This window comes from Gymnoscopelus microlampas (genome assembly GCF_963454915.1).
Source record: "Gymnoscopelus microlampas genome assembly, chromosome: 3".
In the NCBI taxonomy this organism is placed as follows: Eukaryota; Metazoa; Chordata; class Actinopteri; order Myctophiformes; family Myctophidae; genus Gymnoscopelus; species Gymnoscopelus microlampas.
This window is the reverse complement of record NC_139940.1, coordinates 9,386,183-9,402,330: the sequence shown is the minus strand read 5'-3', so window position 1 is coordinate 9,402,330 and position 16,148 is coordinate 9,386,183. Positions and strand designations below refer to the sequence as shown.

The 16,148-nt window shown below is 46.1% G+C and overlaps 1 protein-coding gene across 1 annotated transcript in view; it reads left to right on the top strand.

The window, feature by feature from the left end:
• Positions 1–235: 235 nt before the first annotated feature.
• The window catches only part of grin2db (glutamate receptor, ionotropic, N-methyl D-aspartate 2D, b), a gene marked incomplete at both ends in the record, with an annotated part of 161,054 nt that continues 145,141 nt past the window's right edge, over positions 236–16,148 (top strand). Inside the window, 3 exons of the mRNA XM_084052187.1 lie at positions 236–526; positions 5,746–5,952; positions 12,237–12,503. Coding sequence (XP_083908313.1) covers positions 236–526; positions 5,746–5,952; positions 12,237–12,503 — 765 coding nt within the window. The remainder of the gene's footprint in view (positions 527–5,745; positions 5,953–12,236; positions 12,504–16,148) is intronic.

The following is a 16,148-nucleotide window of genomic DNA, read 5'->3' as shown; positions in this document are numbered from 1 at the left end:
GTGTAAAATAATGCTTTTTAAGCTCAAATCTAAAAAGGTCTTAATGGGTTAATATGTTTGTGTCCTTGTATGCTCTCCTTTAAGTGGACATAAATAAATTGTTAATGTGTGTGTGTGTGTGTGTTTCTCTTTCTCTCCGCCCTCAGGCACCCTCTCTCAAGCGTGTGCTTCACACACACCCAGCCCCTCCCCCTCCCCCCAGCGGCGGCGGTCGGCGACGGCGGGTCGGTTTGCCATGGTCGCCATACCCACGCTCTCTCTCCTATTGGCCCTGGCGGCGGAGTGGGCGGGCCCCATCGACTCCTCCCCCCACCTGCTGCTGCGCCCGAGCCCGCGGGAGCGCGACGCGGGGACCATGATGAACTTCAACATCGCCGTGATCCACGCGGGGGCCACCGTGCAGCCCGAGGCGGCCGTGGGCGGCCCCGGCGGCCGGGTGCTGTACCCGGGCTTCGGCCGGGTGCACAGCTCCCTGGGGGACAGCGTGGTCACCCAGTGGGGCTCGGCCAACGTCATCTGGCTACAGGTCTGTCTGGACAATGCACTCTCTCTCTCTCTCTCTCTCTTATCTCAGTGATTCTCATCCCTCTTTTTGTTTTATATTTCCCCCCAGTGTTAATTTAACTTCTGACAGCGTACAAATGGAACCAAATGGACCCTTAAGGGTCCATTTGGTTCCATTTGTACGCTGTCAGAGTTACAGACCCATTAAGGGTCCATTTTCCTCGGACGTTTGCCCGGAGAAATAGTACTCGATCTCCACTCATATACTGCACGTGTCTTGCCCAAATAAGGACTTCCTGGTCCAGAGTCAGTTTGGCCCCGATGCAAAAAAATGTACTCACAAGCTAATGCTAATATTTATTCTTATAATATGAAATGTCCAACCAGCATGCATTGCTGTTGTTGTTTGTTGAGTGGGTTAGGTTTTGAAGTTTGAAATGATAAAAGTAACGAGTTGTTTTAGCCTTGCTGATATTAGCATGGCTCACACATGTCACCGTCTCTGTGCGTGCGTCCCGTGAGTGTCATCAGTGGAAGATGACGCAGCATTCACAGCAGCAGGGTCGCGAGTAAAATGGATGTAAATGTTTTTAAATCTATAATAATAATATAATATTCGCCTAGTGCAGTACCCGTTACAAGACTATGACTTCAGTCGTGTACTGTGTGATGCACCAACTTTTGGGAGAGTTCGGGGATCTCCATATATGGGCAAAATGTGGAAACAGAACACAGACAGACAGACATACAGTTTCCAGGATTTATATATATAGATAGTAGTGGTGTGGACGATTCTGAATCGATTCACAAATGTCAAAAATCTTTTATTTTATTTTTTCAAACATTATTTTTTTTTCATATTGCTGATTGCACGGAGCAGCAGCCATATATTTATATGTTGTTCAGTATATCTGACTAGTGTCATGTTGTGCAGTAATATAGAAAAGTGTGATGCGAATCGAATTATTACAAGGTTAATCGTAATCGAACCGTTACCTGGTGAATCGTAATCGAATTGCATCGTGAGGGCAGTGCCATTGTACACCTTTAACCCATTAAGACCTTGAACTGTGTCATTTTTAGATTTGAGCTAAAAAGCTTTATTTTACACTTTGGCTATTCAAAAATAGCAGATATACAAGCTCGAGCTTGTAGATCTGCTATTTTTGAAAAATCGTGAAAATGTGCAAATCTTTGAATATAGATATTTTTAAAGCGAACATTTGTAACTCAAATCTTTGCTTCTGGGGGGTCCCTGGAACAAAACATTTTGATGGGGGTCCGCGGCCAAATACATATCATTTTGGGCGTCCTTGACATGAAAAAGTTTGAGCACCACTGATATAGAAACATACGTTTTTCAGAAAACTGTTGAGATTTAGGAGACATGTAGAATCGGCTTCAGGTCTCAATGGGCTAATAGATAGAAGCACAAACCATGACACTTGGTGCCACACCATCAGCTTTCCCGGCATTGCCGTGCGGTTATTGTGTTGATGCCGTCAATCAGCGTGTTCAATTTTCAGCATGGAGCATTGGCCGGGGTTATTGCGTGGGTGAGAATAGGCTCTCTGTCCCCTCTCTCCCCTCTCTCTTCCCCTGTCAATTAATTTCAATGTCCAATTCAAATAGCTTCATTTGCATGAATAACAGTTACAATATTGCCAAAGCATCAAGTGCAATAATAAAGAGGAAAGAAATGTCTGTCTGTCTCCCCTCTCTGTCTCTCTCTTGCTGATCAAACTCTCCCTCCCTCTCTCTCTCCATCTCTCTCTCCCTCTCTCTCCCACTCTCTTTCTCTCCCGTCTGACATCACACACATTTTTTGCACTGATGTTAACCGTCGCCTGTCGTCTGGCGTGTCCAGTCCATACGGGCATATTTGTCTGCCTGCCCACCACAGACAGACGCCGCCTGCCACAACTTCAACGTTATATAATAGACCTGGGGTCTTCAACGTTTTCAGGCCAAGGACCCCCTTGGCTGAGAGAGAGAGAGACGAAGCAGGGACCCCCACTACATATTGTATAAAATTGTGTTGTACATTAAACATTTTCATATATTTCTTAGACAGCTTCGTAGACTTTGACAGCACTATCATCAGTGTACACGAACGCACTGCGGCGCGTTGTGCATGAGCTTGTAGATCGGCTATTTTTGGTTTAAGTTCCCCTCAGATTAGGGATGCTGGGGTTCAAGTGGCTCATGTAAAAAACATGATCCTATCACACAAAGATTTTGCGGCCCCCCTGTAGTAACTCTGTGGGCCCCCTAGGGGTCCCGGACCCCCTGTTGAAGACCCCTGTAATAGACGATGGCATTGTGCGTCATCACCGCTTACATTATTCTGCAGGACAGAGTATCCAAATATCCCATTCGTTTTCAACCAAGGAAAATGTATCTATAAATCCACGGGAATGTCTCTGTCTGGCCTGTCCTTCACATTATCCTGAGAACCATTCATCCAATGGACCTCACACTTGGCGGGTGTGTTGCTGAGCGCCCCAGGGGGAGTCCAGTGTCGAGTGTGAAGGCGATTGGACGAGCGCTTCTCCTCAACTGGCCCCCCGCTCCGAATGGCCACGCTTTTAGAATGACGGCCACACCCCGAACGAGCGCTGCACTACCCTTAATCCACTAAGACTGGGAAAGCATCTGTGTCATTTTAGAGCTCTTTGGCTATTCAAAAATAGCAGATCTACAAGCTCATAGCGACATTTTTAACTGAAACCTTTGCTTCTGGGGGGTCCCTGGAACAAGATATTTTGAGATGGGGGTCCGTAGCCAAATACATATCATTTTGATATGAAAAAAGAGAACCACTGATATTATAGCAACATACGTTTTTTCAAAGAACCGTTAGGATTTAGAAGACATGTAGAACCCCCAGAAGCAAAGATTTGAGTTACAATGTTCGCTTAAAAATATATATATTCAAAGATTTGCACACATTTTCACGATTATACAAAAGATAGCAGATCTACAAGCTCATACCGCAGCACTCGGTGCTGCGGTATGAGCTTGTTTATCTGCTATTTTTCAATAGCCAAAGAAATCTAAAATGACACAGATGCGTTCCCGGTCTTAATGGGTTAATAAAAAAGACAGGTATTGTTCTTGACGTCGACACCACAGGGGTTTATTTGCATCACAGTAGTTTATAGCAGACTGGAATCAACCTGACAATTCAGCATCTCTGCTCTAGGACACACAGTGACAGGTCGTTGATGGGACGCTCATTGGCCCTAGTGGGGATCGAACCCCCAGACCTTTATGGTGATGGCACGTCTAGTCCCACTCCCAGCCATTAGAGCTTGTCCCCCTGACGTCCTACTTCTGCCCAGCTGGGAGGAAAGGGGACTCATAATCATAGATGATATACATTATTCATGCTCACACTCATTACTTGAGGTGAATAGCCAAGTACAGGACTGCTGCCGGTGTGTGTGTGCACGTGTGTGTCGTTGTCTGTGTGTGTGTGTGTGTGTGTGTGTGTGTGTGTGTGTGTGTGTGTGTGTGTGTGTGTGTGTGTGTGTGTGTGTGTGTGTGTGTGTGTGTGTGTGTGTGTGTGTGTGTGTGTGTGTGTGTGTGTGTGTGTGTGTGTGTGTGTTTGCTCTTTGACCAACAGCTTGTATTATTGGCCTAACAATGTCACTGCAAAATACGGTACATGACACCTTCACTATGAGCTACAGTGCAGATAATTAACTAAGAGACATATCCTGCATGGCCTCTATTTGCCATGGGTTTCTCTCTCTGGGCTCTATTAAGGACTTCATAGTTAAGACCTGGTCTTATTACTTACTTTAAAACGTGGAGGCGTGACCAATGCCATTTTGCTATTATGGAAGTGGTAATGTGCGCACTTAAGTACTGACTACATGACTGATACACCTAATGAAAATAGACCCTTCACAGATTATAGAGAATTTTTAATTTGAACAATTTGAATGAGTGTGGCTATAGTTAAATGTGAAGATCTTGCTGACTATATGCATCCACACGCTCTGCGCGCCCGGCAGCCGATTGTTTCTTTTCGCTTGATGTCATTTGATGGAGAGACAATACAATCATGAACCATACCCCTAATGAAAGTAGACACTTCACAGATTATAGAGAACTTCTAATTATAACAGTCTGTTTAGAATTGACTGAGTACTGCTTAGTTAAACTGCCGGTGTCCTTACAACCAAACATGGTGGCACTATCACCTAAGACGTGGATTTAAGACGTGCATATTAGGGCTCTCTGTCTCTATATCTGTCTGTCTGTCTCTGTATATCTCTGTCTGTCTGTCTGTCTGTCTGTCTGTCTGTCTGTCTGTCTGTCTGTCTGTCTGTCTGTCTGTCTGTCTGTCTGTCTCTGTATCTCTATGTCTGTCTGTCTGTCTGTCTGTCTGTCTGTCTGTCTGTCTCTGTATCTCTATGTCTGTCTGTCTGTGTGTCTGTCTGTCTGTCTGTCTCGCTCTCGTGCTCTCTCTCCCTGTCTCTTTCCATTTGACTTAATTTCTCTGTATTCTCTTTGTCTCTCGCTCTCTCTGTTCAATTCAATAATCTTTATTGGCATCGTAAGATCGCTGTTAGCTTGCCAAGTACGAAATGCAACATGAATGCATCTCAAAGGCCAGCAAACCAAACCAAAACATGAAAGCAGGCTGTAAGTGAGCATGCGTCCCCCTCTCGGTCTCTCGCTCTCCCTCCCCCTCCTTTTCGTTTTGTGAAGTGACATACACGAAAGGTCTCTCTCTCTCTCTCTCTCTCTCTCTCCTCTCTCTCTCTCTCTCTCTCTCTCTCTCTCTCTCTCTCTCTCTCTCTGTCCAAGGCTCACTCTCTCTTTGCCGCTGTCTCCTTCTCTCACTCTCAGGTCAATTTCAATTTCAGTTCCGTTCCATTGCCTATTATCACTTCAGTACAGTTTCAATTACCTCCCTGCTCTCTTCCCGTGCATAGCTCTCTCTCTCTCTCTCCCCCTCTCTTTCTCTCCATTTCTATCATTCCTACATTACTCTCTCCGTTTCTGTATTTCTGTCTCCGCCCCCCCTCCCTCCATTCAATTTCAGTTTGATTTCAGCAACTTTATTTCACCTAATCAATTGATTTATTATTCTCTCTCTCTCTCTCCCCTCTCCGTGCTGAATGAAACAATGTCCTTTTTTTCTCTCTCTCTCCCTCTCTCTCTATCTCTCTCTCTATCTCTCTCTCTCTCTCTCTCTCTCTCTCTCTCTCTCTCTCTCCCTCTCAGGTGAACGACAGCAGTCCCAAGACGGTGCTGTCCCAGCTGTGCGAGCTGCTGGCGGCGCGGCCCCTCCAGGGCCTGGTCTACGAGGAGGAGAGGCCCCCGCCCACGGCCTGGGGCCCCCTGGCCCCCATGCTGGAGTTCGTCTCGGCCCAGACGGGGCTGCCCATTGTGGCCGTGGGAGGGGGAGCGGGGCTGGGCAGGATGCCACAGGTAGAGAGGGGAATGCTGGGGTTTGGGGTGGGGGGGTCGGATGGAATGGAGGGTGCATTGGGGGGGCGGTGGTTCTCAAACCTTTTCTTTTTTTTTTAATGGTATGCCAGCCTGATCTCCAAGAATTTAGTATACATTGCAGTGCACGTCATTTTGTGCATAGTAGCCTAGAAACCCCTAAAATCTGTGCATATGTACGACGAGTCCCACGGTGAGCGTAACCAGTTGCAACCCGGAAAAAACCCGGAAGCAGAGCAGTCCCCACAACAAATTGTACGATTCTCTGCCTATCGGTACATAACTCAAACGGCGCTGAGTAGGTTCAAGGGAATGTCGCAACATTCGGGACGGCAACTCACTCGCTTTAGCTCACTCGGCGGTCCCTTACGTGGCGACAATTCGCTTGAAACTGCGCGCCTCCGAAATGGTGTAGTCACAATGGGGGAGATGCGAGGCGGCTATGCACGGATTTTCGGGTTTTCCAGTTGTCTATGCACGGAATGACCACTCTGTGCAATGTATACTAAATTCTTGGAGATTGGGTTGGGTATGCATTATGCTTTATGCATTATGGTATGCATTATGGTATGCATTATGATATGCATTATGCCACGGACGCCCCCCCCAACCCCCATAACTCAGAGAGCATACGAATGGAACCAAATGGACCCGTAATGCTTTTGAGCGACAAGTGTTGACCAACAAAGTCGCACTAAGAGTCTCTCAACGGTCAGTTTTGAGCATTTGTGGCGTCTGCAACTCACAGACGCAACAGCGCCGCTACAAACGTAAACCGTGGGCGTGGTCTCGTGCAGCTTCCCAACCAATCAGAGTATATACGCAACGTTCATTTTTCCAGAGGTACGCGTCGACAGCATCGCTGCAAGTCCTCCACGACACTTTTTGTTGACGTTTTGACGTGTTGGTTGATGCAGTCGCTCAAAGCATAAGTAGGCCCTATGCACAGCAGCCATATTGGCAAACATTGGGCTTGTTACATTTAGTGTCGCCAACATGCACAATAGCAGCACCCTGACTTAGTTTAGAATGGAACTCAACATTGATTAGTATCATTTGTAACACCTGTGAATTAGGAAGTAAGGAGGTGGCCCAAATTCTTGCCAATATGGCCGCTGAGCATAGAGCCTATTGGCCTTAAGGGTCCATTTGGTTCCTAGCTACCACTCATTTAGCTGGGGACCCCCCTGGGAAGCCCTCAATGACCCCTGGGGTTGAGAACCATTGCATTGGGGAGGTGGTCTCTGGGGGGCGCTGGTAGGACATGGTACATGTAATGGATGACGGACGGGAGGCGTTCACAGGGAGGTGAGGAGGAGCAGGTCTGGGGGGGGTCTCTGACGCGTGATTTGGGATTGTACGGGACCGGTTGGCAAACCCCGCCCCCGACTGTCTCCACTGGCTGAATCACGCCTGCTTGAAAGGTACATAGGTGGCTTGCTGTATGTTAGTTAGTGACAGGATACTGTTACTAAAAAAACACAATAGAAAAGACAGCTTTTGTGCATTTGTACAGTGGGAGAGCCGTTCTCACATGCCCTATTTTCCTGTACTGTTTGCGGTATTCAAATTTTTGGCGGGATAGTCGAGTACAGTACTTGCTACTCACGTGAGATATGACGGTACAGACTACTGGGACTAGGTATTTGGTGATGAGAATTATCAATATAGCGTCCATGATCCATCCATCTGCAGGCTGGCAGACGGCTGTTACTTAATCCATTGAAATAAAGAAAAGGAACGGATGGTTTTCTGCTGAGGAAACAGCAATGAAAGCGACCAATTCCAGAACAGGGATGCGGGGGTTAACAGAGCTGCTCCTGGCGTCTAAAATCTCCTCATTCCACTCGGGGGTGGGGTTTGCCAACTGATCCTGTACTTTCCCAAATCACACGTCTCTGACTGGCTTTGATCTGGTACATTGCGTCAATTTGCATGTGTGCGTGTGGTTCTACATTTGTATGTGCACGTACAGCACTTTTCATTTGGGAATGTACATTGTCAACAAAGGTGTGCGTGTGCGTGTGCGTGTGCGTGTGCGTGTGTGTGTGTGTATGTGTGTAAACGTTAGTGTCTTACGTTTCATTGTGGGTGAGGATACATTTGTGTGCGTAAGAATGTGTGAGCAATGGCTACGTCCATGCAATTTGTATTTGCAGGTGTGTGTGCGTGCGTGCGTGCGCGTGTGTGTGCGTGTGTGGTCTGTTCTTGCATCTGTGCATCAGATGGCTCCTTCCAAGAAAAATGCATTGTTTACTGTGCAAATAACTGTTTCACCTGTTTTTTTTTTAAATCTCACTGAATGAAATTGCAGAACCTTTTGATGATCTTCTTTTGAAGATGTGCCCCCCGCCCCCTCCCCAATCCTCACCCCCCACCTCAAGAGAGGAGACTAGCTGTTGTGGCCCAGCGGTTTCACGGGTGTTTCGAGCCCAATGATGTGAATAACCATGGCAGGGTCATGGGAGTCGTATAGTTCTTTGTAGTGGAGGAGACTGCATTGCGCGGCTGCTTGTTGTGTCGCTACTTGGCCTTCAGAAACAGTGAAGCCCAGCGGAGGACGAGTGTTGTTCACTGGTCCGCGAGAAATACCCCCCCCCCCCCCCCACCTCCCCCCCCACCTTCTAAGGAAGACAGAGTAGTCATGGGAGTTTTGGTCCATTGTTGTGCTGTGTTAGTGTAGCTTTCCTTCAGAAACAGGACTTCTACGGTGGATGAAAGTTGTTGGAAGCTGTTGTTGGAGGATCAGTATTGTACCTGTAGAGAGAGGTTCTCTTTGTGTACCACGAAATGTGCCTTCTTACCCAATCACAACCCTCAATCATGAGTGAGGAAAGAATGAGAGCTGTAGCATTCATTACACAAGAGCACTGGAGCATTGCTGTCAGGCAGAAACCTTGTATCTCCATCTTAGCCTACATCTTTTTTTATGACAAACTCATAAAAATTCCACCTATAATGACATGCCAAAAATAGGGACACCAGGTTGAAAGTCGTTGAGACCCTCTATGGGTTTTATGAATATTTAACCAATAAAAAATATTAACGAGAGCTTGTGACTAAATAATAACTACATTGGAATTCGAATACAGATTCTTCCCCAGTGGCGTCAATTGGGTATGGCAGGTGCCCTTTGCCGCGCGCCAGGATAGGTGTCCCTTATTTTAATCTCTGGGAGTTGGCAACCCTAACCTTGCCATACCTTAGCTTTTGCTGAACTGACGCCACTGTTCTCCCTCCCCCATTATCTGAAAAGTAACGGATTTGGACATACAAGGTTTCCACCCAACAGTGATAATACGTCTTTTTTCCACAGAGGCAGACGGGGTGAGATGAGATAGGATAGGATAGGATAGAGGAGGTACTGTATTGGCAGCCTTTGGCCTCCAGCTACCCGCTATTGATGTGATTGGCCCGCTGTGGGATCTTCATGGCTATTATGTGGTCTGAGTATAGGAGCTGTGCTGCTCTGCAGGAAGGAGGGTGCTACCTGTTAACCTTTAGACACGGTCATCTAATCCCACAGGGGAAGAAGAGTCCTGTTCATTATTAGGCTGTCTTTTCTTGCCTCTGCTTTTGATATCCCCCCCTCTATTGCCGGTGGGGATGATAATGTTTTATCCCTGCTTCTGGTCAGGCTGGATTAAATATGTGCGTTTCCTTTTGGGAATGGTCTGATGGGTTTGATTTTTGTTGTTCTACTTTTTTTTATAATATCACAATTTTAAATGTTAACCACATTAACCCTGGTGTCCCTATTCTGAGCAAATTTTTAATGTTTTAAAGATTCAGAAATAGCAGGTCTAAAAGCTCATGACACATTGTGAGCTTGTAGATCCGCTATTTTCATACAAAGAAGCATATAAGTAGTTAAGAAATGGGCCCAGGTGATGGGGTTGTAACATGACAACCAATGTTCTGATGATATCCAGGATGTTTTCATGTTTCGAACTGTTGTTGTTCTTGTCGTTGTCGTTGTTGTTGTTGTTTTAAGTTCCACCTCAATTTAGTCATTACCAATCCCCCCTTCCCCCCATGTGTCCAGTCTCTGTCACTGCCAACCCCCCCTCCCCGCTTGTTGGTCTTAGAGAGGTAGTAGACATCCGCATGTCTCCTCCGATACACATGGACTCGCCAGACGCCTTTCTGCGGAGGAACACGCTTATCCCTCCTCCAGTAGTTCTCTCCCGGCTGAACAGGCGCCCCGACCAAGGAGTTGCTGCACTAACATCGCCGTCCCTTGGTCTGCTTCTCACTCGCGAAACACGAAGCAATTGTGTTCGCCGGAGCACCCGGCCAAGCCGGAGGCACCGTGGAGGAGGAATCAAACAGTCTCTCCACGGTGATAGGCTTTGTGGGCTAAGTTTGTGTCAGTGTGAAAAGGTAACGCTGACTTCCACCAGCCTGGGAACACTCTCCATAGGTAAACAAGCCAAGTGCAGAGCAATTTTGCCTCTTGGCTTGTGTAAACAACAGGATAAGTTGATTTGTTTCTTTTCCGACCTGGGCCATTGTTTTCGTAGTTGTTGTCGCCATATTAATCGGCAATCATAGAATTTCACAAGTTTCTTTCAGTGCATAGAGCTTTATATACCTCATGCATTGCTCCATGCATCTGTCTCAAGCGATCTGATATGGGACCATACCAGAGAAAAAGTTTATGAGGAGTGTGAAACATGTCCTTTCAACACAGCAACTCTCACACTGCATCTAACCACTTCAACCCTAATATAGTTAGTGCATTGACTGGGGTCCCCCAGGGGTCTATCCTTATTCCTTGGCCCATAATTTTCTCCCTCTACAACAAATCTCTCTGGCAAACAATTGCGGATCTACAAGTTCACAACGTGTTGCAAAGCTGTGTGTTGTGAGCTTGTAGATCTGCTATATTGGGCAAATGTTAGCCTATTCTATGAATAGGGACGCTCAAGTGGTTAACCATTTGTTTTAGCTGAAGGTGAACAATTAACGTTACACCATTACAATAATTAAGTACAGTTTTTACCCTAATATGTAGGAATACACCAATATATTGGAAGACAATCAGTGTCTTTTGTAAAGGACTCTTATTACCAGTCTAAGTCTTGAAATGTTAACCATACTACTTAATTATGCCAAAAACTGCAAATCTTATCTGAGCTGAGCATTCTTAAGCTCAAATTCAACAATGGGTATTGAAAAACTACGAGACATTGGTGCATTCCTACTAAGTTATCTCCTTAAGGTCTGTACACACTGGGAGTGTTTATTTTGTGTGATTAATTCGTGTTAATTTAAACTAATGTTGAGAACGTGAATGACAGGAGGCGACACAATCATTTTTCGAAACAAGGTTGATTTTGCAGTGCGAACACAATCAACCACCTGTACGAATGAAGTTTATTCGTCACACTCCCGGTGTGTAAGCCTAATTTATGCTCCGGAGCACATCAGTGTTGCACGTCAAAAATAGCAGACCTACGACAAGCGTGTAGGTCTGCTATTTCCGACACAGACAGACCGTTGTGCGATGAAGTATGAATTACTATGAGGGCTGTGGCGTTCCTGTCTTCATGCATGTGGAAGGACGGCGCAGACGTTTTACAAGGGGCATGGAGAAGACATATCCTTGACCTTGACCATCCATTACGGTTAAGGTCAAGGATATTTTGTGAAGTCGCGTATCATCGCAGTCGGGCAGGGACCTTGTATGTCCAAAAAAACATAACTTTTCCGGGAAATGCAAAAATGAATCTGTGTTCCGGTGGATCCAATGTAGTTATTGTTTAGGCACGAGCTCTTAGATGACCATTTTCATTGGTTAAACTCACAGACAGACTTAACCACTTCCAGCTTGCAGATCAGCTATTTTAGGGGGTAAAAGAATAGGGCATTCAATTATGAAAATATAAAAAACATAAAAAGACGAAATTTCTTTCTGTGGAATATATACAAGGTTTCAGCCTGACAGTGAAGATTACACAGGGCGCTACTTGAAGTGTCGGTGCTGTGGTGTTGAAAGGACGCGTTGGAAACACTTCATAAGGTCTGTCAGGTGTGATTCCGTCACAGAGTGGGGGATTCTGATAAGCCTCGTTCTACAAACGACAGAAACCTTTTTATCGGCCAAACCCGATCTGCATGACTGCAACAACTAGGAAAATGAAAAAAAAAAAACAGAACTAGGGGGAAAAAGGGCTTATCCTTCAAGAAATCTGCCGTTCTTCTCCTCTGCTCCGCCTCTCTCTCTCGCCTCTCCTCCCCTCTCCCCCCTCCACGTTTCGCAGGAGACGGGCTCCATCTTCCTGCAGTTCAGCTCGTCCACGGCGCTGCAGCTGGAGGTCATCTTCGAGGTGCTGGAGGAGTACGACTGGACGGCGTTCTCGGTGGTGACCACGCGCCACACGGGCTACCAGGACTTCATCCAGGTGGTGGAGGGCCTGACGGACGGCTCCTTCATCGGCTGGGAGAAGAAGAGCGTGGTGATGCTGAACGTGACGGACGACCCCGGCGGGGCGCGCACCCGCAGGCTGCTGAAGGAGAATGAGGCGCAGGTGAGAGAGTGGGGGCTGATGGGAGAACGTGTATGGCGGCCGGCGGAAAAAAGGAGGGGTTGGAGGGCGGGAGGAGGCGGAGGAGGAGGGCGGGGGGGAGGGGGGGTTGACGGGAGAGAGGAGAGAGTGGCGGCGCAGAAGGGCGGGGCGCCGGTGGGAAGGAGCTGTACAGGCTGTGGTTCTCAAACTTCTTCCATTTCGTTTCGGTTCCATTTGTACACTCTCACAGTTCCAGACCTGTAAGGGTTCTGTTTGGGTTCCCAACTATCAATCATTTAGCTGGGGACCCCCTGGAGCAACCTCAAGGACCCCTGGGGGGCCCCCGGACCATCACTTTGAGAACCACTGCTCTAAGGAGACGGAGATTAGGAGGAGAAGGAGGATGAGGAAGAGGAGAAGGGTGGAGGAAGCACCAGCGAGGAGCCGGTGGATGTCCTGGTGGTCCCCCCTCCCCCTCCCCCTCCAGCCGTATTTCCTCCCTCCCTCCCTTCCTTCTTTCCTTCCATCCTTTCCTTCCTTCCTTCGTCCCTTCTGTCCGTCCTCTTTCCTCTCTCTCTCTCTCTCCCTCCCTCCCTCCCTCCGTCCATCTCTGCCACTCCCTCCCTCCCTGCCGCATCTCTCTCTCTCTCTCCCCTCTCTCCTCTATCCCCTCTGTTCTTCTTTCCCCCCCCATCATCTCTGATCTGCACGACAACAGAAAAAAAAAGAAAAGAAAAAAAACATGAGTCACGGTTGGTCTTTTGCGTGTCAGCCTACAGAGACTCTAGCGGTGTAGGTCCAAGCCTATGCTGCGGCGTACGCATCTATACTGTACCATACGACTACTGTACCGTACGCTCAATTCACGGCAGCAGTGGTCTTGTGCTTCCGCGCGGTAAGAAAATGACAAGTTCGATGCATTGTCTGTGGCCGTCTTCGCCGCTGCGGCATGGGTGGTAGAGCCAGCAAAAAGAGCTGTGGCAAAGTTGAAAAAAGTTCTACTTTTTTGCTGCCTCTCTGTGGCGAGACAAAGCTAGTTTTATAGTAACCTTAGCCAAAGTTCGGCAGCTAGCTCGTAAACCTCACTATAGTATTGAATCATTGCCAATATATGACTTTACCCAAGTTTAGAGAAACATTGACTGACACTGTTAGTTTCAGGAGTGTTAAGGGCCATCCACACCAAGCACGATACCGGCTATGACTACGCGGTCACCGCTTTTTTCTGTTCTGGCCCCACAGTGGTGGAATGAACTCCACACTGACGTCAGGACAGCAGAGTCACTGCCCATCTTAGCCTTGCCTACTTGTTGTCAATTATTTATACAAGCTCTTGTTTTATTGGATCTTGTTTATTTTTATAAACGTATTGTTTTTAGCTCTTGCTCATTTGATTCTGTCTCATCTGTTTAAGAAATTAGGTAGCTGATATATTGCACTTTTACCTTAGCACTAGGTATACTCTTAGTTGCTTGTTTTAGAAGAGAATGCACTTAAGACGTCCGGTGATTAGTAGTTTTCTTGCCTACCTACAGTATGTTGAATGCACTTATTGTAAGTCGCTTTGGATAAAAGCGTCTGCTAAATGACCGTAATGTAATGTAACGCACAACAATAAGGTGAGCATACACACAGATGTTGTCGTAATAGTTGCGGTATGGGCTCTGCCTGCCATCCACTTGAGTTAGGATGATTTTTAATTATAGTTATCGAGCTTGTTTTTGGACGGCTCGTGAACAGTCTGGAGAAATGAATGATTTCAGCTTCTCAAGCAAAAAGCAGCAAAGCAGAGCATTATTACTTTCTATTACCCTCAGTGTTTTTGGAGCTTGCCCACAGCAGCTGTATTTCAGACAGTCAGACAGCTCACGTGCAACAGATTTATTGAGAATGAATGAATGGTAGCGTACTGTATACAGTTGATTTTGGCATCTAGGCTTAGCTTACCGCTGCAAGTATAAGTAAGTAGGTCAGAGTGGCTTATTGTCAGTATCAGCCCGAGCAACGAGGGCGTCTATCCCGCTTTACAAAGCGCTATAGACCCTGGGAGTTGCTGCATTGCTGCAGTATAAGGTTTATAAGTATAAACTATTACTCCCCAGTAGTTACCCAAACTATGTTACTCATGCGCTCAGTTTACGTACTGTCAACTGCTGCTTAAAGGTGGTGTAAGCAGTGGTGGAAAATGTACTTGAAGAACCAAAAGTAAAAGTACTAAAATGTTTGAAAATAGCCGATCTACAAGCTCACAACGCGTCGCGATGCGACGCGTTGTGAGCTTGTAGATCGGATATTTTCAAATAGCCTAGGTATAAAACAGGTCTAAAGTGGTTAATGTATGTTTTATAATGTAATAATTTATATCTGCAAAGTAACTAGTAACTAAAGTTTTCAAATAATTGTAGTGGAGTAAAAGTACAACATTTGCCTCTGAGATGTAGTGGAGTAGAAGTAAAAGTATAGACAATTGGACCCACTGGGTGTAAGTGTCATTATTTTTGTAAAAAAAACGAATAAAGCTCTATATTCTGATAACAGGGGTCTCCTAATCTCTCCGGTTCTTTAGTAAGCAGAAAATAAATATTCAGGTTGGAATACCAATTTTATCCAATTAGGTGAGAGAAATTCACAAATGCAATGTTATGCTGTTCTTTTTTGGGCAGACACTTGGTCCTGTATGAGTTCTCTCTCCTGACAAGAGAGAGAACTCATTACAATCGGTATCCCCACCTGAACATGTATTTTCTGTTTACTTGAGCCGGAGAGACGGGGAGACCCCTGAAACTGAACAAACCGTAACAGGTTCCAGGTTGAGGTGTCCTTGAGCAAAAACCCTAATCCATAGATTAGAAAAGTGAAAGTTGTATTTCACAGCTTAAACGGGGCGGCAGTGTGGCTCAGGAGGTGGAGTGGACGTTTGAGGACTAGAAGGTTCATGGTTTAAATACGTGGCTCCTCCTGGCTTAGTCGTTTTGTCCGAGCAGCAGGACACTGAACCCTGTTAACTGCTCCCGACCAGCAGGTAGGCGCCTCGCACGGTTGCCTCTGCTGTCGCTGTGTGAACGGGTGTTATGTTAAAGCATTGTGAAATGCCTTGGATAAAGGGGCTATAGAGAAGGATATATTTACCATGTCATCAGCTTCTTTATTACAGAGGGTGTGTTGGAGTGAGAAGTATCAATTTTCTTTGCAGAACTGGCTTGCAGGCATTGCTCCGTTTTATTAAAAGAAAAATATATATATAAATAAAGTACATTCTTTGTGGGGAAGTAAGCAGGGAGGCAGTGATTCAAAGTGATTGCTACGCTAGCAGACAATTGTGCGCTCCTTAAAGGCTAAGGCACAGGGCCTGCTCTCTGATTTTCTAACGGCAATTAATTCATGGAGAGAGACACAGTGGACCAGTGGTGTAAAGTAACTAAGTACATTTACTCAAGTACTGTACTTAAGTACACTTTTGAAGATTTTTTACCATTTCCCATTTTCAATACTTTTACTTCTACTCCACTACATCTCAGAGGCAAATATTGTACTTTTACTCCACTGCAATTATTTGAAAACTTTAGTTACTAGTTACTTTGTAGATATACCTTATTATATTATAAAACACACATTAACCACTTTTGGCCTATTTTATACATATGCTATTTAAAAATAGCCGATCTA